General features: G+C 35.3%; 3 protein-coding genes across 3 annotated transcripts; 1 reads left to right on the forward strand and 2 right to left on the reverse strand.

Annotated features, from left to right (window-relative positions):
- Positions 1-74: 74 nt before the first annotated feature.
- On the reverse strand, positions 75-2,186 carry magoh (mago homolog, exon junction complex subunit). Its single transcript, XM_046870935.1, has 5 exons — positions 1,954-2,186; positions 1,425-1,483; positions 1,239-1,349; positions 1,044-1,126; positions 75-282 (listed from the first exon to the last, which is right to left on the reverse strand). The coding sequence occupies exons 1-5, from the start codon at positions 2,042-2,044 to the stop codon at positions 183-185; spliced, it is 444 nt and encodes a 147-aa protein (XP_046726891.1). The 5' UTR covers positions 2,045-2,186; the 3' UTR covers positions 75-182.
- An 817-nt stretch (positions 2,187-3,003) lies between these two features.
- uck2a (uridine-cytidine kinase 2a) lies at positions 3,004-15,580 on the reverse strand. Its single transcript, XM_046870934.1, has 7 exons — positions 15,389-15,580; positions 9,531-9,690; positions 9,291-9,387; positions 9,065-9,207; positions 8,825-8,922; positions 5,016-5,064; positions 3,004-4,580 (listed from the first exon to the last, which is right to left on the reverse strand). The coding sequence occupies exons 1-7, from the start codon at positions 15,494-15,496 to the stop codon at positions 4,444-4,446; spliced, it is 792 nt and encodes a 263-aa protein (XP_046726890.1). The 5' UTR covers positions 15,497-15,580; the 3' UTR covers positions 3,004-4,443.
- A 2,909-nt stretch (positions 15,581-18,489) lies between these two features.
- tmco1 (transmembrane and coiled-coil domains 1) lies at positions 18,490-21,208 on the forward strand. Its single transcript, XM_046871361.1, has 7 exons — positions 18,490-18,653; positions 18,828-18,905; positions 19,007-19,066; positions 19,325-19,371; positions 19,469-19,536; positions 19,658-19,802; positions 20,010-21,208. The coding sequence occupies exons 1-7, from the start codon at positions 18,584-18,586 to the stop codon at positions 20,106-20,108; spliced, it is 567 nt and encodes a 188-aa protein (XP_046727317.1). The 5' UTR covers positions 18,490-18,583; the 3' UTR covers positions 20,109-21,208.
- Positions 21,209-21,426: the final 218 nt, after the last annotated feature.

The raw sequence follows: 21,426 nt of genomic DNA on the forward strand, positions 1-21,426 counted from the left end.
ACTTACTTGAGTGATTTGTGCATTTGAAGGCAGTGCCTTTTTAAACAGAATAATTAAAGTTAAGACTTCAGAAATGAATTGACAATGTTTTATTTAAAAAAGAAAAACTGCAAACAAGCCAGAAATTACTGTACAAAATGTTGTTAAACGAACTAAAATGAACTGTGTAGAAACTGTCAAACTTAGATTGGCTTGATCTTGAAGTGGAGGCCGATGAGACTGAAGACGAGACACTTAAGATCCTGTACCAGGTAATAGAACACTCTGAGGCCTTCTGGATCCCTGAGTAAGAATAAAACCACAAATATTTTAGCATGAATAAATACATAATGCTTCAGAATCTGACGCACTTCATTTAAGTAATTTTTAACATTTAGGAGAATAGAAATTTCATTGTAATGAGTTTCCATGTGTCTAGGAGTTTCCAGTTGCTTCGCATGCACCAACATTTCAATTGTTTATTCAAATTGCCTTTTTGATGTCCTGTCAGTTGTTTCCTTGTGCATGTGCCCACCCACTTTCACTCAGTGTAATTACATGGGAGAAATATATATCCAGCAATGTTTAATAAAAAGAAGGTATATTACAATTATCCCACAGTGCATTAACAGTAAGCTTTTTTTTTTACTTCCAATACTACTTGTCCCAACTAGAGCATGTCCCATAAATATTTTTCTGTGCATTTAATTCCAGGCATTTAACTGCCAGGGGAAGTTTAATTGCAGTGTAAATCATATTGATTTTGCCACATTAAAGAAATTTTCCACAATCCATGCATTTAAACCAAATTCCCTTACGTAGTCTTAAATATGGTAAAATCATTTTTACATGTTCTCTGATATTTAAACATGTGGACTCACAAAATAGTAAACTTATACAAATTATTCTCAATGAAAAGAAGTATTAAGCAATAACATGGATAAAATATATATAATTCTGGTCCCAACGTGATGAAATGTGTTTACTGTATGTAATGAATCATTAACTGTGAGAACGGCAGGACTCGCACAACAACTAACTAGGCATCTGTGCACTATACTCACTTAGACTGGTTGACATCGATCAGAGAGCCAATTTTGGAGGTTGTGAATGAGATATGTTCGTCACCGATGACTATCTCCAGTTCCTAAATGAGAAAAGAAATTAAAGGATGGAAAAGTGGGTGGTTTTCCAAAACATCCTGTCATGCAGTAAACAAAGAGAAAGAGTAGAAAATTCAGTCAGTGGAGAGTACAAACCTGTCTGCCCACTCTGTCAGGAGGCGGCCAAAGGGCATCGTCTTCCTTCGTGATTTCACTGTCATCAATGATCCTCTTCAGTTCTTCCATCACGCTCTTGTGAACATATGCCTGAGATGAAAATTACATGTTAGAGGGATTGCTTTTAAGCAGAACGTGGTAGAAATCTGCACAGATCTGCGTTACCTCTTTCCTGATCATGACGTCATTTTTGTAGTTACTGTTGTTCGCGTATCTTAGCTTTCCTGCAATTAAAAGAGAACTGCTTATGACAAGTTACAACTGGAGATGGAACTAAATGGCTGGTCATTCGTCACATGCATTAGAGCAAATTGATATTTCTTTGCATATTCCAACTTTTTGGGAAGCTGGGACCAGAGTGCGTGGTCAGCGATGATACATATTTAAGGGCCCAACAATAGTAGCTTGGTGGTGCTGGGGCTTGAACCCCCGACCTTTCGATCAATAACCCAAGGCCTTAACAAACCATTTCCACCTTGCGTTCAGGCATCTATACAATTGCGGCGCATTTTCGGAAATATCCTCAAAAAACAAGCCAAATGTGCGCACATATAACCAGAATTACGAAATATACCGCCGACACATTAAACTCGCTCTTTCAAAAACGACTTAAGGCATTTTAAAGCGTAAACGCAATTAGCATGGTTAGCTAGCTAGTAGTGTAACTAGCTAGTTTACATGGCGCCTTACTTACCGTCCGGCCTGAATTCAAACTCCAGAAACTCGTGACCGAATTTCCCTTTGTGTCCTACGTAATATCTTAAATAAAAGTCGTTCGAAGACATAACTGCGTAAATAATACAAGAATGTTGTATATACGGCTATATGACTTTACCACCGTTTCCTGAACAAACGACTGAACCGTCTCACCGCCGATTAGCAACTCGCATACGCGCTCACAGGCAGCGCAGAGTAATGACGTCAAGATGTTCGCGTTTTGATGATGCGCGAAAAACTGCTTGCAATGACTGCGTCCACCACATGGTGGTAGCAACGTTGAAAAAAATCGACTCGCATGCAATGGACGGTACAAAAATGTTTTTATTTTTTATTTTCTATGTTACATCTGTTTATACATTTCCGTAAATTTCAGTACAATGAGAAACACTATTACAAAGGAGTGCAAACACATGACCCATCTTGTCTTTCGTTTTTATATAATAGTGTTTATTTATTAATATTTATCAATGAAATTGATTTACTGCAAGACACCAGTCACAGCTCTTCATCCACTGCCAGTACCTTAACTCTTGACTTGCACTTCTATCATACTGGTCCATTTTTAAACCTGCTTTATTTTCTGAATCAATACATCTACAGTTTGATTATATAGACACAATGATGCACACAAAAAAAATGCAAATATGTATTAATAAATGCATTGCACAATAACTAAAAAGAATATTGTACAACAAAAATGGATTGCCCCATAATGAAAAACTGCATACTTTTTACATAAAGATACAAAACGTGAAATTGAATTGCAGCTGTTATAAGGCATATTGTAATTTTCTACAGCTGGTGTCTGAAAGACTTAAGGTATATATTATAAAGGTTTTTTTCTTTTTGCATTAGTATTTGTAAATACAAGCAGCACCATCCACCAGGATGCAGTTGGCAATTCAAGATTAACATTATACTGATCTGTGTCATGACATTTATGCCTAAAACATGAAACAGTGGCAAAAAGTTACTTAAACAACATATATTTAAAAGGGAAAGTCCTTTTAACACCATTAAGGAATGACTTGCTATTTGGCCCTGAGAGCAGAGCGCATGTTTTATTGAACTGCAGCCTCCTAAAATTACAGAAACATAAATTCTCTTGCTTATATCACCACATCATTTTTATAATAAAATTGCATTACACTATTCAGCCATTTGCCAGTTACCCTGTAACATAGCAGCAGTGTAGGTATAGATGTGTAACAGGGGGAAAAAAGTGGAAGTATGTCAGGACAGAAAAGACCATGCAGGAACATCTACAGTACTGATTCATTTCTGAAAGTAATATAATTAGAAATAATAATAAATATAAAACAAAGTCTGTTATAGTCTAGACAGAAAAATACTCTCAGAAGAGGTCCATATCAATGAGCCCTTGTAAAAAAAGGAAATGAAAGACACTGGATCCTGAGTTAAAGAGAAAACCGAACCAGTGTTTCCTTCCGCAAAATGACTAAATAGATTTGCCGACAATTTTTTTTGGGTTAAATAAACATACATACTGAGTAAAAAGCTATCATAGTCTGTGCTTATATTTATAGCTGACAATTAAAAAAACTTTATTACAGAAATAAATTTCAAAATAAAAATTCACAATCTTTTTTTTTTTTTTGCAATTTATCATCAGTATGAGTGTTGTTTGGAAGGTGTAAAAGTACTACATTGAATAGAGCAGACCAACTAATATGAGTTTGTGGTTTCTTTACTGAATATGCATATACTTTAAGCTGTGTTAAGAGAACCTGTTTTTTGACATGCTGCATAGGACCTGGAGATCATCTAAACTTCTCTTTGAAGTATCTCTATCATCTTAACATACTCTTCCTTACATGGCACTGAGATTTATTTTACAGTGCAAGATACAATACGAACCCTGATTTACTTATAATAAAAATGGAGGTTAGCAAAAATTAAGTATTAAAACAATTATTCTTAGAATCTAGTCACATTGCTCTTGGAATAACTAACATAAAACACAGAAATGCTGAAATGCTTTGGAAGCAATTAAATTAATACAAACAGACAGAAGTTGTACTTTAATCTTGTAAATATGTTGAAGTTTTTTGTTTAATTCAAGTCATAAAACTCAGGTCTTTATCAGCTATGGCCTTTGGCAAATTCTGAAGTGACCCATACAATTTTTTTTTTTTTTTTAAATACTCATAATCTGGGGCCAGATGAACAAAATGCACAAATGAATAAATTAATAGGACAGGAAAATTGTTTCGACCAATTGTTTTCAGCAAGGAACATTTGCTTCCTCACTAATAAGTGCAGCAGTCATTCAAAACAAACAAACAAAAAGAAAAAACAGTAACACTAGCAAATCAAAGAAGGCATTTCTTGATTTTTTTTTCTTTGTTTTAAATACAGTTTGCAAATTGTCAGTATATACACAGAACTGTTCTTCAAGTCCTTTGTCCATTGCCACTCTTCTTCAGTTCTCTTGTAGGGTCTATTAGTGTGGCCTGCTGCTTGACTCTGATGGCTGCCGCTTGCGAGGAGTAGTGTGGCCATTAAGACAACCGTTCAGTCGCTTGGTCAAGCCACCATTCAGAATGTCCTGGATGTGCTGCACAATCAGGTTAATGGCAACTGGAAAGAAGGAATGAATACATGAATAAGAAAAATCTCATCAAATTATCAAAATATTATTCAAATATTTGTAAAAGCATAATGTTAACTTTGATTATAACATGGCTGCTATCCAAGGTACTACAAATCCCAATTCTACCAGGCATAGTGCCTTATCTGCAATTCAATTTCTTTTGGGCATCATACCAAGTAAGATTTTAAATGAAACCAGGACTATTATAGAGCATGATAAGTCTAAATGTATCTAGTTTTATTAATAATATCTCTTTAGGGCCACTAAACACGTGAGAGTGGGTGGAAAGGGCAAGGCAGCTAAAAGGAATGTGTAGAGTCTGGGAATGGCCTTGCTGAAAAACATACAGCATTCCAAATCAGAAGAGGTGATAACTAGTACCAAAACATTTATGTAGTTCCACGGTCATACACCAATCTCACCTAGATTATCAGCTCCCCTTGGGATGATCACATCAGCATACTTTTTTGTCTGGAAAATAAAAACAAGAAGCATTTCAGGAAGGTTCTCAAGATAAAGAGGAACGCCCATGTGCCCAGGTGGCTTTTGGTCAGGGTTTCATAACAATTTCCTGGCTGGCACTATTCCAGAGATTTCTATTGTAGACATTTCTAAAGGAAATGGAGATCTTGTTAAACCTGCTAATATTCTTATGGCTTTTAAAATAAATGTTGACAAAGGGCCTACAAATAGCGATACAAAAAGAATAACATGAGATATAATATACCATAATTCCGCCGACAGTGGGAATATTTCTATGTTACATCAGCGAAGAAAAATTTACAAATATAAAGCAGAGACATATTACAAATATATACAGTACAGTGAATAAATAGTTATATAGTATACAGTAGTTACACTTTTAAACAAATTGCACTAGGTAGGGAGCTGCTGCAACAGGCTGCTACTCTGGCGGTGCCATCTTAGTGTGAGAAAACCTAGCAAGTAGAAAGATCACTACATTTCAGAGGTCTTAGTGCATAGCACCAAACACCACAATTATTTAATACACAAATAGCAATGGCCACACTAGACACAAAAGAACGTGTGCACATCCTATTTTGGCATGCCCTTAATTATAAATACTAACTAAGATAGCCAGACACGTTAGTAGTCTGCTCTAATGTTGCACAATTTACAGCCACCTTATGTTATATATCCAGGAGCAACTTCTTGACTTCACCAACTTTACTTATACAGGTACTAGCTAGCTGGCTAACAATTACACTGTATGGACCCACAGTCAAATTTATTTGAAAGCTAGCTACCTATTATACAATATCTCACAAAGTGAGTACAACCCTTACATTTCAGCAACCATTTTGGTATATCTTCTTAAGGGACACTTGAGGATGCCGCACAAGTGCTAAATATGGCTCAGGTTAGAAGACATACTTGGCCACTCCATCACCGTCAGCATCCTCAGCAAGGCAGTTGTTATCTTGGTGGTGTACTGCGGCTATTATTTTGGAAAACTGCTGTTTGGCCTAGTTTCTGAAGGGAGGGAATCATGTTGTATAGTACACAGTACATGTTGAAATCAATGTTTCCCTCAATGAACCGTAGCTTCACAGTACCAGCAGCACTCATGCAGCCACAGACCATGATGCAACCACCACCATACTTGACTGTAGGCAAGACACAATTTTCTTGGTACTTCTCACAAGCACGTCACCACACATGCTGGACACCATCTGATCCAAACAAGTTTATTTTAGTGTCATCAAACCACAGGACATGGTTCCATTAATTCAAGATCTTGGACAGGTTGTCTTCAGCAAACTGTTTGTAGGATTTCTTGCCAGCTTCAGAAAAGGCTTTCTTCTCAGACGACAACCATGCAAACAAACTTGTAGTGTGTGGCGTGTGGTCTTAGCACTGACAAGCAGGCCTTCTGCTTCTGCAACCTCAAACATTGCTGGCAGAACTCATGTGTCTGTTTTTTTTAAGCCAGCTTCTGCACCTGACCAGTTTCAGAGTGATTCCGATCTTCTTATAGCCCTGGTCATCTTTGTAGAAAGCAACAATTCTAATTCTCAAATCCTCAAAGAGTCTTCGCCATGAGGTGCCATGTTAAACATCCAGTGGTCAGCATGAGAAAATTGCACTCAAAGCACCACATTTTAACTGCTCTAATACAAGACACACACATTTGTAAGGTCCTGTCAAGCAGACAAAAACATGAACATGATGAATAGGACATGGCTTTGCATGGTTATACGATGTACAGCTGTCATCACTTAGGATGTCCTCACTTTTGTTGCCAGCTATTTTGACAGTAAATATACAGTATACTGCCATACAAACTGCATATTGACTACTCTAAAATATATCCAAGTTTCATTTCTATAGTATTGTCCCTTGGGAAGATATAATAAAATGGTTACCGAAATGAGAGGGGTGTACTCACTTTTATGAGATACTGTATTTTGCTAAACAAATTCCAAGATCAGAACTCTGATTAGGCTAATAAAAAGACTAACATATAAATCATTATAATACCATTAAACAAGGTTTCTCTCTATTATATTGTGCAATCTGGTAGCTGTTCATCAGCAACCATTTTAAGTGCTAGGTTAAGTGTTATATTATGTAAACTAATAACCATGTTTGCTGGCAAGTTTGGCCCCCATTCTGCCAAACTGGTGTTTATGGTGTAACAAAGAGACAATATAACTACACGATGAGGCGTAGCAATGATTATATCAGGTGCAACTGTGTTTTTTTTTTTTACAGCAGGTTGCAGGTAGCATCAAACTAAAAGATTTAAGCAAAAGAAAGACATGTACAGACAAATTAAGGATACGCAGTAGCAATAGCTGAGTTATTTAAAGAGATACAAGAGAAAACCTGGATTTCTTCATTTTAAAAATGTATTTTAATTGTTTGCTGATTAGCTAGCTTTCTAGAAAAACTGTCAGCCAAAAAAAAGGTAGCTAATGTTATTTAATTGTAAAGTTATACATCGCTGAAGATGGAATGCAGGAATAAGGTAAGGACATTTATTTACACCAATTCCAAAACAGTTGATACACTGTTTAAAATGTAAATAAAACCAGACTGCAATGATTAGAAAATCTCATAAATCCATTCTATTCACAAACATATCAAATGTTTAAACGGAGGAAATGTACCATTTTATGGAAACATTAGTGTAAGCTTGAATTTCATGGCTACAACATGTCAACAACATGGCCAAAAAGTTGGGATGGGGAAGCATTTAGCAGTTTGGTTAATTGGCAACAGGTCAGTAACATGATTGGGTATAAAAAGCAGGTAGAGATCCAATGTTCCTTTCCTTTCATTGCAGATCAATGCATTCTGTTTTTAATTTACATTTTACACAGTGTCCACAACTGAAATCGGGGTTTTAACTTATATAGTAAAGTAGCATTTCATTTTGTAAAAGATTTTGTGGGAAAAAGGGAAAGAATGCATAGCTGGGTATTTAGATGTGATATTAACACAAGAAAAAACAGGAGCCGGAAACACCTGCTTCAGGAAGGAGCAACGACAGTTGAAGCTCACTAGTATACAGGAAGACAGTTACACCAAAATGTAAAAAAACAAACAAACAAAAAAACAACAACATTGTGTCTATCTGATCAGGTCTCAAACAACCTCCTTGTTCATTTCAAGAGACCTGTCTTATTTTCTTTTGTATATTTAGTATTGCTCTTTAATAAAGAAAAGGTATGTCTTATCCGATTATTCATCTAAATAATAGGTAGAATACTTAATTACTAATTCTAATAAATAAAACTACTTGTTTAATTTTTCCAATAAATTATATTTATATAATATTTTGTAGTCATCTTTATCTCTGACTTATAAAACACCAAATATATATTTAAATAACAGTACAAACTGTTATTTAAAACTATAAACCTTGTTTTATAGGTAAAGACTTGTTTCACAATTGTGAATCCGCATATTTGATTTGGCACGTTTGATTTGGCACGTCTCTGGATGCCCTTCCTAACACAACCCTCCCCATTTATCCGGGCTTGGGACCGGCACTAAGAGTGCACTAGCTTGTGCAACCCTAATGGCTGGGTTGTAAATAAGAAATTATACCCTTTTTTTTCTATATGCAAACAATGTATTTTAAAAAGTCAAAATAAAAATAAAAATCAGGTTTATGATTTCTCAGTTTTTCACCACAGAAAGGTAACTAACAAATGGGAGTTTTTGTATAGAGACATTACACGAGAAACATTTCAGCACTTACTGGCAGGCAAAACTCTTCAAACGCAGGCTTCACAAATGTGATATATTGACTCAAGACCTGCTCCAGGTCCCGTCCTCTCTCACTGATGTCACGCAAGACTGAAAGAAAAAAACAAACCAGGAAATTAATAACATTTATTTGATGTCAAAAATAAAAAAAATGGCCTTGGCATTCAATAATGCCATACAAGTTCTAAAACTATAAACAAGACTTAGTAACATTAGTGCTATCCTTTCTAACCTCTGCGAGATAGTCGTGTATCAGCGTCTGTGTCTACAAACAGCTTCATTTGGAAGAGATCCCGGATTTCCTGCGAATAAAACATAAGAATGCCTTCGAACAGCACCACGTCAGCTGGGTACACTGTCACTGTTTCCTTTTTTCTATAGAGAAACACAGGACAAATTCTTAAGAAAATCAAACACTTTCTGAGTCACTTATCACGTGAGACACTGCATGGACTTACCTGGAATGGGTTACAAAGTCATAGACCGGGATCTGAACTGTTCTTCCCTCCACGATGTCCCACAGAGTCTTAACTATTAACTCATTATCAAATGCATCTAAGGAAAATAAAGAATATGGTGAATGAGAAAAAACTAACCAAAGCTTGCCAGGTCTACAACTGGTTTAAAATCAAAACAACATCTCTGAGATATCAGGAGCCTTTAAAAAATATTCCAGCTCCCAATTACATTACAGTTACCTGGGTGATCAAAGTTGAACTGTCCTTTAAGAGCCTTGGCTTTTTGTTCTGGGGTAAGAACTTTGTAGAAACTGTCCTGACTCAGGATGGCAACCTGCCGCTGGTGGTGGTCAATTTTATTCTGGCCAAGAAGCTCCATAATCTTACCACACACAGATGACTGTATGGAAAGATATACAAAATATCATTTAAATAATCTAATTTAAATAAATCTGCATGATGTATCCATTTGTGCATCAAATTGTTTGCTGTCTGTTTAAGGATATTTGAAATAATAATGAAGCATTTCTGTAAAGTCTTCTTCTACGTATTATATGACCACTGACTAACAGGAGTCAGCTTATTCTTTAGACCGTAAACACAACTGAAGGGCACATTGATTCAACATGGCATCATTCAAGTGAAAAATACACTATATCATCAGACTTATGTGTGCTTTTTGAAAATCTTATTGTTCTATCCATGCTGACATGCTGGGAAGGATTTCTACATACATTTTGGAGTGTGGCAAAGTCTTAACAATTATGCCACAAGAGCTAGTGAGCTCAGACACTGAGTCAGGGCAAGAAGATCTTGGGTACAGTTAAAATTCATCCCAGTGGTGTGCATTCAATTTCTTCCACTCCAACCTTGGCAAACCAAGACTTTATGACATTTATTTTGTACACATGGAGATGTACAGGTTTGGTGCTTAGTTGCATTGAATAGACATCCTATACAATTGTGTGCTTCCTACTTTGTGGCAATAGTTTGAGGAAGGCTGAAACAAGAGGAAGGGTCCATAAACCCTTAGTCCATGCGATGTACATGCATTGACAGACTCTTCATATCCTGTGCTTTTTAATATCCTCCATTACAATGTAGGACTATTCATAACCAAGCAAAAGACAAAGCATATATGAATGTGTTATTACTCATATATTATTACTCGAATATTAAATGTGTAATAGCTAAAACAAAAACAGTTGTCACTGTCTACACTGTGAAACTAGCATCTCCCTCAAATCTACTTAAGTCAAATAAAGACGAGCAAATATACTGTGCATTTTATAATTAATTATATTATTTTCATCATTAATTATTATGTATAACCTCATCAAATGCCCTAGAAGGAGATGTTTATACTTAAACCTATAAATAAATTGTGACTTCAAACGTTAGACCACATGTTACAGCTTATCAAAGCAAGTTTTAAAGTATTTTATACTGTATCACTTAATTTCTTAATCCTGATTGATTTTTGTTGGGTCTCTCATTTTACAGTTAACAGTGTGCATGTCATTTCATGTGACATATCAGTGCAAAGGTGGACTAGTTATAAGATATTTAGATGTGTTCTGGATGCACCATGCATGAAGATTTTTGCAGAAAACAATATACATACAAATACAGAATTATGGGCATGTCTGTTATGCAGTTATTTAAAAAATTCTAATGAACATATAACTGAACCATTTTCCAACGTATGGATAGCCCTCTGAAATTCACCTGAGAGTTCAGTACCTCATAAAATGTCACATATTACTTTCGGTTTCATTAAGGAAACACAGAGAAACCACATACTGAGGTAACACAAGGGAACGTTACATTTTAGAAAGCTATTTTGAGAGGGTGTCATTATTTCTTTACAAAAATGGAGCTATAGTTCAAAAAAAGAAATAGGCAGTCTTATAATTGTTTTGTTAAATTGTACACATTTCCAAGGAAAGAATAAAGTTACAAATGTGGCACTTCTGAGCTGTACATGTGTAACTACAGAGATCATTTTGATATTTTCCAGAAATGTATCACCCACACAGCAGATACCCTTATCTGTTTGGTGCTTTAAAGAATTACCTAATAAAAGTGAAAAATCTAGCTCCTTTAACCAACAACACTTAGCAACATTATAGCAATATGCAGAAGTTATTTCTAATTTGTACATAGTTTTACATTTGTTATATGGGCAGAGAAACCTATGTTTATCAATGATTACAATGCAGTATAAATACAGCTAATAACAAGAGAGAGCATGAATATTAATTTATTGGTTAATTAAAGTCATAGTACTTGCATGTCAGAAAGAGATTATAGTAAAAAAAGATTCTTAAAGGCACAGTCAATAATTTCACTGTTTTAAGATTTCAGAAAGCTAAAACAAACCAAAGATTATTCACACTGTTTTTCTATCCATCAGCAAACATTGTTATAGCTGCTTATTGCTAATTGTTAACTGCAAATCAATATCACATAAAAATTTAAATAATGCTATGTTACCAAAAAATTGTTATTCCATGACCACAATGTTTGACATACACAGAACTCAGTTTGTGTGTCTTTCTCTCAGGGCTCTTTCACCATGACTTCCAAAGCTTTTATCAGCTGCAATGCTACTTGCCTCAACCCATTTAACATAATCTGTGTGCATCTCCCTCAAGTCATTACTGGGCAATTCTAAGCAAATACAAACAATCTTGATCATTTAAGAGAAACTGACATCATAAATAAGTAAACTTTAGGTCTTAATTGATCAGAATCCTTTGTACATAAATATTGGGTAGAACACTACAGAAATTAAGAATATATATTTTTGAGTTTTATCCTTTGGATTAAAGTCGTTATATTCTAACATTATTTTGCAAAATGCTAAGTATCAAATAGAACAAGTTTAAAAACTGACAATAATGGTATGCAATTGCCCTATTTTTATGTTGGAGCTTTATTGCACCCACTGACCCAACACTAAAAACTATCGCATGCTGCATCAGGGCACAAAAAAACGGCAGCTGACCAGCCCTCATCAACGCTGACTAAACATTCTTCTATCTCAGCCTAAGGCCCAGTACAAACAACAGGCTATGCTACACTTTGGAGATCCAATGCCAGGGCCAGTGAGGCTGTACTCAATACTTTAATTATGGTGTCATTTCATGAATTTATAACATTTAAATGTCTGCACATTTTTTGACTGCTGGAGCCTTTATATTTATGTGCTGTACATATATTTACACACACACACACACACACACACACACAGGAACACACACACACATATATATGTATATGTACAACATGTTATATTATATACTTACATATTTATCTGCACTTGTCAATTTGCACAACTGCTACTATTTGCACTTCCGGCAGATGCTAAACTGCATTTCGTTGCTACTTGTACTATGCAAAATTCTGTCTCTCTCTCTCTCTCTCTCTCTATCTATCTATCTAACATGAGACAAATGAATCACAAGAACCAGCAATTCATGTATCCAATATTAATAGGCACACTGTATTAAGCCACATATCCTTAAATCTAATTGCAAATACTTTTACAAAATGCCTTTATGCATCAACACAGTGTCCTTACAGAAGCTGTCTGAAGACATAGCATACCTTTTAAGGTCTATAAATAAAAGATCTAATCGAACAAGACGAGGTCAGTAACAAGCTATATCTTAGGCAAAGCAGTCAAAGCACAAACATGGCCACAATAAAACTTCAAGTAAGAAAGAGGGATGTAGCAAGGCCACCTGCCATTTGGTGAAATGATGACACAGAAAAGCAACACACCAAACACCATAGACAACTTAATGTATAAAGAATGATAAAACAATAAATTCCTAAATTATAAATTATACAATAATAGTAAATACATTTAAATGTTATAATATTTATATATATGTAATGCACTTGTTGAGAGTCCACTGTTGATAAATCTTGTGGTAAACTGAAAGCACTAAATATAATGTAAATGGATAACTGAGAACTTAACTTATAACTGTCATCCTCCAAGTATTACAAAGTAGGGTAAGGTAGGTTTTTGCAATGTTCAGATTACATAACAGGTCCTAACCTTTAAGTAACATATGAATTATGTTTAACAGTTTAACTTGGTTATTGTACTCTTTTTTCAGTTTTACTATCTGCTCAATCCCTTGCCATGTTGACCCATGATGGATTAAATATAGCCCGAAAGAGACTACATTTTAGAAATGTCTGCTATAATGCAGCTTAATAAAAAAAACAATTGCCACAGCTGTCATTGGCAGTGAATCAAGCTATCGTTAGGCTGAAATATCAAGCCACACCCATATAGCAAAAACCTTAGCTGGGGCCAATTCAGCTCAAAACCAAAAGATCCAGGTGTGATGAACCACCTTTTTTTATTTTACTAGTGAAAAAAATCCATTATAATAGTTGTCTAGATAAAGACACTCTAAATTCCCCCCGTTGTGAATAACATCCATCAAGAATTATTCTCCTGCCTGGTGCCCAGTGTTACAGGGATTGGCTTCGGGTCTAAAGCAACCCTGCTCAGGATAAAGCCATGTTATGTGTATCAGGAATTTATTACATCAATTGTGTAATATTCATCTTTTGATCTCGAACCCAAATGTCTTCAGCATACATCGAAAACAAAAATAATGACCTTGACATTCCAATACATTTAGAGAACACTGTTTATAAAACACAGCGATAGGAAAATGATTGTAGCATGTTGTCTGAAATCACACATGAGCATTCAATTGGGTAGATGGCAAAATCTTAATGCCATAACATGCAATTTACACCATTTCCCACATCTGTTTAGTCCTCGTGTCCTGTAGACAAGTCAACTTTGTCGTCCTCATAGAGGGCACTCGCAACAGGAAAGAATGGTTTCATCATAGTATGAAGCTGATGAGTCAGAAGAACTTTGCATTGATTTGAGGGGGACAAGTGGACCAAAATCATGCCAGAAAAAAATGCCTTCCAATGCATAAATAGGATACTACTTTTTTTTCCCTTTGTCATGCATTGGTATGTAAGATGGAAATGCTTTTTTCTCTTGTTAGATATTTGGAGAAAAAAAAAATGTTAGGTGTAAAAAGTATCTGGTGCACAGCACGTGTCCTCTTTGACACACATTATATGTGCTACTGACCCCATTACTCTTTACCTACTGAACACATCCAGTGAAACATTTAGCTTTATCTTTTATATTGCTTTAATAAAACATCCAAACACTGTAAGAATAAATAACGGACATACAAGTGTGAAAGCCGTGTTCCCGATCAAACAAAGGATGTTCTTTGTGAATGTGTCTAACCGGTAAATCCACTGCAGGGCACTTGGGATCTTAAATCATAAAAATGCATGCTTAATGGAGTATTTTGTGCAACTGTATATCTAACAGTGGTCTTTTAAGGGAAAGTTGTTACCTCGTTTGACCGAAATGTTTAGATTGATACTGTCGGGTATCCGGGTGAGTCAATCTGATGGAATCTATAAGCGAGCAAGAGAAGTGCGCGTGGCGCTTCACACAGTAACAAAAGCTAGCCGGCTAACTAACCTTTTACATAATAACATTAACCTTGAAACTCCACGAGATACAAAATAAAATGGATTTTAATGTATTACATCTAATTATGCTTCACATTCGTAGTACGTGTTTGTGAACAGGGTGGGTCAGTCAAACGTGGCTGTTATAAAACATTACACGATATTACACAAGGATGGGATTGAATAACGTCGCCTGTGATCAAAATCATCATCCTGGGCTTTGTGATTGTTATTGTATTATACAAAACTGTTTGTGGTAGTTGAACACAGCTAGTTAGTTCAATTCATGTAAAAAAAAAAAAAAAGTACAAATGCTATAATGGGAGTGCTGTATAAGTATATGACGCTGTTAGATTTGCTTTAATGGTCGCTATATTAGGTATCAAACTAATCGTGATGCCGGAAAAACCCGAACAGATGGTAAGGATACGGTAAGGTCTGGTGTGAACCACGCGGTCGTGAGATCACTCTTTCTCTCTGCCTTATAGCTACACAAACCAAGATTATAAGATTGCAGGAATAGTTCAAAACAGGTCGGGGAGAAAAGGATTGCCGACCTTTCCGCTGGCAGTGCCCCCCGCCACCCCGATGAGGAAAGGCTGTCGGATGGTGTGTGTGTGCTCGGGTTCACGCTGCTCCAGATCGGCCTCGCTTTCTCCTGCCATGCTGCCGGTCAGTGTGAACACGATTAGCGCCGCTCCGAGCAATGGAACATCAGCGCTACTCCGCCTCCTTCCTTTTTCCTTTGTGTGTGTGTGTGTGTGTGTGTATATGCGTGAGTGCGCGTGTGTGTGTGTGTGGGTACGTTTTCTTTTTTAGCTCCAGATTAGATTAGATCAGTGTTATTCAATCTGTTTTGGTGATACTGTTTATAATGTTTCAATCGTGAAGTTTATAGATATGATCGAAATTATAGGCAATTAAGTATAGTCGGTTATCTAAACATCTACCATAACGAATTGTTAAAATTGCTACATTTATTCCCCAGTGCGATAGAATATAATATAATAGATAGAATAAAACATTTCATGTGTATAGTGTTTTAACAGTAGACACTGCATCAAAGCAGCTTTACATAAATAAATAGATTATAAATATCAGTCCTAACTGTATGAATTGGTTTCCAATTTTAGCCCTAATGAACAAGCCAGTGTTGACATTGGCAAGGAAAAACTTCCTGATATGGTATGAGGAAGAAAACTTAAGAGAAAACAGACTCAAAAGGAAATCCATCCTCTTTTGGGCGATTTCTAGGCATTTATGAAATAGAATATGTAAATAAGTAAACAAATTAAATTGGTATTCATGAAATTCCATAAATTCTGAGAATCTGAGATGATTCTGAGGATGTTTGTGATCTTTGGGCCCTCTGATGGCACTGTATTCGGCATGATGTTCTCTGCATGGGCTCAGAAACACCTTTAAAAATCATAGTCTGTGAACACAGTTTGTTGTGTCTTCCACAAATGCAGATTAAAGCTCTATCATACAAAAAAGGGAGTCATATGTGAAAATGATCCAGAAACACTGCTGTTTTTTTAAAATGGACAAAGGCAAAGTGAAAGAAGTGTTTATTGATCACATAAATCTAAATGTGAAATTCTTTTTGGAAACCATGTGCCATCTGACTTATTATCAGTGCTCAGGTCAAAAGCCTACATTTCTGATGGTATGAGGGTACTTTAGTGCCTATGGAAAGGGCAACTGGCACATCTGGAATGCCACTATTAATGCTGAAATGTATATACCTGTTTTAAAGCAAAATATGCTTCCAACCAGACAACATCAAGGGAAGGGAATACCTTGCTTATTTTAGCAAAACAATGCTTAACTGCATACTGCATGTATTACAACAGCATGACTTTGTAGTGGAAAAGTCTGAATCTTGAAGTGGCCTGCCTGCAGTCTAGACCTTTCACTATTTTAAAAACATTTGGGGCATAATGAAATGTAAAAACAACAACAATAAAGACCTAGACCTGTTAAGTAGCTAGAGTTCTCTGTCACAGTTGTGACAATGCTTCTTGTCTAAAAACTCTAACAACTGTTCTCCTTTGTTCCCAGATGTATGCAGACTGTTGTTCGAAGAAGAGGAGATACTACACAGTGGAAAACATGGCCAACATTTTTTGAGATGCTTTGTGACCAAAAAAAGTAAACATTTTCCTTAAAGTGTACATTTTCTCAGTTCAAACATTTAATGTTTTCCATGTTCCATTGTGAAGAAAGGCCAACTTTTTGGAATTGGGGTTGTGTTACTGACATTCATTTACACAAACCCATTATAAATAAAGTAGTGCTGATTTTTAAACGGAGTCTGTGCATAGCCATAAATGGTAAACAAATGCATTAACTAGTGAAAGATTTAGATTTAGATCACTGACTATTATTAATAGTATATATGTAATTGGATAATTTGATGGCATCTAAGTGAGACAAAATAAATTACACTTCTGCTTTTATTGATGACATTTATGCTCTCTTCAGTGCTTGGCTAACGTTTGGAGTCTTTTTTCTTTTTTCTATAACAAAAGTGTCATCTTATTAGCAACTTAATCTAAATCCCTTTAAATCTGTTTTTGGGAGTGTCCATCATTTCATGAAAACATCGCAAAAAATGTGGAACGATGCACACGATGCAATCTATATATTTTTTAATCCAGGTATTACACTTTATTTAAGAAAAGTTACAAAGTTCAGTTTCCACAAGCACAACTGATAATCCCAGATCTCACCTCTAGATGGCACAGTCACCAGCATGCTGATCAGTTTAGCCAGCATCTTCTTCAACCATGTGTATTTCACACATAAATGATAATATGGTTTCTGGTGTTAAACATTTTGCCTACTTTTGCGATTTCTATTTTTGTTTGTTTTCTTTTTAAACCTAATCTTTCAGTTTGGATAATTTGGCTGTTAATTCAGGGAAATTCAGTTAGTTGTATTATTGTTTTGCCCCCAAAAACTAATACCACATAGCATATGTTTTGGGGCATTGTTTGGAAGAGCAGGATTATTATTATTTTTTCTTTTTTTACAATCCTGTTAGTACATCAAAGCTCTTACCCCAGTGCACTAAAGTGTTATACAAAGGACCTATACAGAGGTATCTCTGTATCACAGTGTAAAATCTAAAGTTCAGTCAACTTTATAATAATGGTCCAAAAAGAAAAACCCAATACAACACAAATTGTTATTGAACCAACTGTCTTTATATGGGTAATATAAAATAATTAAGAGACCGTTTTCTATTTTTATTTCATCCAGCATTCTAGTTTGTCATCACAAATGTAGATTATCACTCCATTTTTAAAGTAACCTCTAAGATAGCCAATCTAAAATGTCACTAGACTGTGGTAGCAATGATAAGATGCCACTAAAGACCCTTCTACTTCTTTTGACCCCAATTTCCAGACAAACTGGGATATAAAAAAGGAAATCTTTACTTCGTATTTGAATGTACATACAATACAATACAAAATAAAACAATACAATCAATAATAAATGAATAAAATAACAAAAACATGGTTTTTATATTATGTATATGTCCAGCTGGTTTTATTCACTATTGTAGAAAAAACTAAATACAGTACAGAACAACTACATGTCCTGATAGAGGGCGACATCGCCACTTAAAAAAAAAAAAACAGCGGTCGCATATTGATGATGTCACTTAATGCTGACGCTGTTCTTCGACAGAAATATCCCACCGTTAGCTATAGTGCGGTCCTGTAATCATACATTTATTCAAAATGAGTACTATGTTCGCAGACACAATACTTATTGTCTTCATATCTGTTTGCACTGCGTTATTGGCTGAAGGCAAGTATATGTTACTATATTTTACTATTCGTCACGGGTTCAAATGTATAAAATACAGCTCGTTAGCCCATTAGGTGGCTGGACAGGTTTAACCATATATGTCTAGCCAGTTATGTTTGGTGCATTTATAGAGCTTGACGTTTTTTATCGTTTCTCTCTTTTTAAAATGACTAGGTATAACATGGGTTTTGGTATACCGCACTGACAAGTACAAGAGGCTCAAGGCTGAAGTAGAAAAGCAAAGTAAAAAATGTAAGTATGAACTGAGTTAAATATCTGAATACAGGGCTGCGTACATTGATTAATGCCTTGAGGTCAGAAGATTTCATTCTCTATTTTTCTATCTGTTAAAGTGGAGAAGAAGAAAGAGACAATTACAGAATCTGCTGGTCGTCAACAGAAGAAAAAAATAGGTGAGTGGGAAAAGAGGAAAATGTATTTCTTTTAAATATTTCTGCAGAATCCTATTACATACAGCCTTGTGCTGCTGCTGAGATCTGAACTCATAACCTTCTGATCATTAGTTCAGAGTACTAACTAAGGAGCCGCTACTGTAATTAATGTCATATTTTTATTATGCAAAATTTGGTGTCATATGTTCTCTATATTTTCAAATGTACAAAATGATAAAATAGGGAGATCATATGTTTGTTTTTGCTCTTGTTCTACAGAGAGGCAGGAGGAGAAACTCAAGAACAACAACCGAGACCTGTCAATGGTGAATCAATTTTATTTAATACAGCTTCCATCTTTCATTTATATTTTGGCTGAAAAAAGTCATTTCTTTCTTAAACTAAAATGATCTTTCATTACAGGTCAGAATGAAGTCAATGTTTGCCATTGGTTTCTGCTTTACAGCACTAATGGGCATGTTCAATTCCATGTAAGTGGGTTAATTGGTTACCTTTAAATGTTAAATACCATAAATTAATCGTTTTGTTTTATTGAGTTCTGTTGACTTGCTTATCAAAATGTAATGATTTTTTTTTATTCTTTCACCTCAGCTTTGATGGGAGGGTTGTAGCAAAGCTTCCGTTTGTTCCCCTGTCCTATATCCAAGGCCTTTCTCACCGCAACCTTCTGGGTGAAGATTATACTGACTGCTCATTTATCTTCCTGTATATCCTGTGCACCATGTCTATTAGACAGGTAATTTCACTGTCACTCAACACACTGTCACTAGTTCACGGAGAATAGTCAGAGGGACGTTATTGAACACCATCAGTTACATGAAGAAAGTCAAAATTTTGAAATTGCACAGTTGTTGTTAAAATTAATGCTACTGCATTTGTGTAGGGTATTTATTATGCACTTTATTATGGTTAAAAAAAAAAACTTTTCTTGTCTCACATTTAGAACATCCAGAAGATGCTGGGTCTGGCACCATCTCGGGCTGCCACCAAACAAGCTGGAGGCTTTTTGGGACCCCCTCCACAAGCTGCAAAGTTCTCATAATATTATTAAGCAGTATGCTCTGTCTCTTGTTTTGGTTGCAGAAATGCTTTGGACAGACTTGATGCAACCAAACTCACTCTTGACAAAAGAGAAAACAATATTTAAATGCAGCTACCACTGCCTGTGGTGACCTCACTGTATATATGTTTTTTCTATGTTTAGATTTGGCTTAATGATTTTATAACTAGAATGTTTAAATGATGGCAAAAACCTAACCTTTTCTTTTCCTTACATTTTGTTGGTAAATTAATCTTCTTTTTTTTTTTTGCTTGCATACATTTTGAAAAAAACAGCTACATTTAGAATATTAATCAGTAGTATAAATTGGGTCACCTGTTACCAATCCCAAGGAAAAAGACAATTCTTTTAAAATACTTTGATATTAGTTATTTTAAATGTTAAATGAAAAATTATGTATTTAACAGTGTCTTGAAATATGAACGATAATAGTGCTGTATTAAAATAGAACAGTATTAGAAATGATTTCTTCCAAACATCTGACATTTTAAATGCCACATACAGGTTTCTGTTATTCTAAAAATAATTCCATAACTTTAAAATAAGTTTTCCTGCTCAATGTTGGACCATACAGACTTTATATATTATTGAATTGTTTTATATGGGGTCCCCAAGGACAGGAAAACTGTACTAGTTCCCATAGGCTTTGGCATCATGTTTGTAGGCTTTTACATAATTTCAAACTACATGCTAGAGTTAAGAAGGAGCACTGACCTGGGAAAATGGGGTAGGAGTCATCGAATGTTTTCATTTTAATTTGAGTACTTTGGTTATGCAATACAAATTCCGGGTTCTCTGGGTCACCACATGACTGCACTAAATAATGATCAGATTGTGGGCATTCTCTTTTGTTATAGTTTCTAGATTAGTGACCTGACAAACTGCTACGCTTTCTCCATTTTCTTATTTTATTTGAAATGAAAGACTAATTATTGGTAAGGAATTTATTTATGCACACACATGAACATGTGTCCTAGAATGATTAAAGGTTAAATTGTATGGAATCTATTGCTGTAATTTTTGCTTTTGTAATTGTTTTATGGTGATCATGCTTGGTGAATAAAAATGGTACAGGTGTCTCACATGGTTTACTTTATTGTCAGGAAAATTATTCATGTTGGAGCCACATGCTCTTGGTCAGATTTGCACTTGGAATCATGCAATTAATATGATATCCCAAAGCTAGATGATCAGATGAAAATGATCTGATGATTCATGTCTACACACGTAAAAGGATCAGTTTAGGAGAAAAAGAGGCTTTTTACTTGTCACATGTACATTACAGCACAGTGAAACTCTC

This window comes from Silurus meridionalis, chromosome 17 (assembly GCF_014805685.1).
Source record: "Silurus meridionalis isolate SWU-2019-XX chromosome 17, ASM1480568v1, whole genome shotgun sequence".
NCBI lineage: Eukaryota > Metazoa > Chordata > Actinopteri > Siluriformes > Siluridae > Silurus > Silurus meridionalis.

Bases quoted from the DNA above. Each gene is read 5' to 3' on its own strand.
- magoh (XM_046870935.1), bottom strand. From the start codon at position 2,044: ATGTCTTCGAACGACTTTTATTTAAGATATTACGTAGGACACAAAGGG. The intron at 1,484-1,953 runs GTAAGTAAGGCG...TTTTAATTGCAG, and splicing joins GTTTGAATTCAGGCCGGACG to GAAAGCTAAGATACGCGAAC. The intron at 1,127-1,238 runs GTTTGTACTCTC...TTTCTCATTTAG, and splicing joins CTGACAGAGTGGGCAGACAG to GAACTGGAGATAGTCATCGG.
- uck2a (XM_046870934.1), bottom strand. From the start codon at position 15,496: ATGGCAGGAGAAAGCGAGGCCGATCTGGAGCAGCGTGAACCCGAGCAC. The intron at 9,691-15,388 runs GTCGGCAATCCT...CTTTCCATACAG, and splicing joins GGGGCACTGCCAGCGGAAAG to TCATCTGTGTGTGGTAAGAT. The intron at 9,388-9,530 runs GTAACTGTAATG...TATTTTCCTTAG, and splicing joins GTTCAACTTTGATCACCCAG to ATGCATTTGATAATGAGTTA.
- tmco1 (XM_046871361.1), top strand. From the start codon at position 18,584: ATGAGTACTATGTTCGCAGACACAATACTTATTGTCTTCATATCTGTT. The intron at 18,654-18,827 runs GCAAGTATATGT...TAAAATGACTAG, and splicing joins CACTGCGTTATTGGCTGAAG to GTATAACATGGGTTTTGGTA. The intron at 19,803-20,009 runs GTAATTTCACTG...TCTCACATTTAG, and splicing joins GCACCATGTCTATTAGACAG to AACATCCAGAAGATGCTGGG.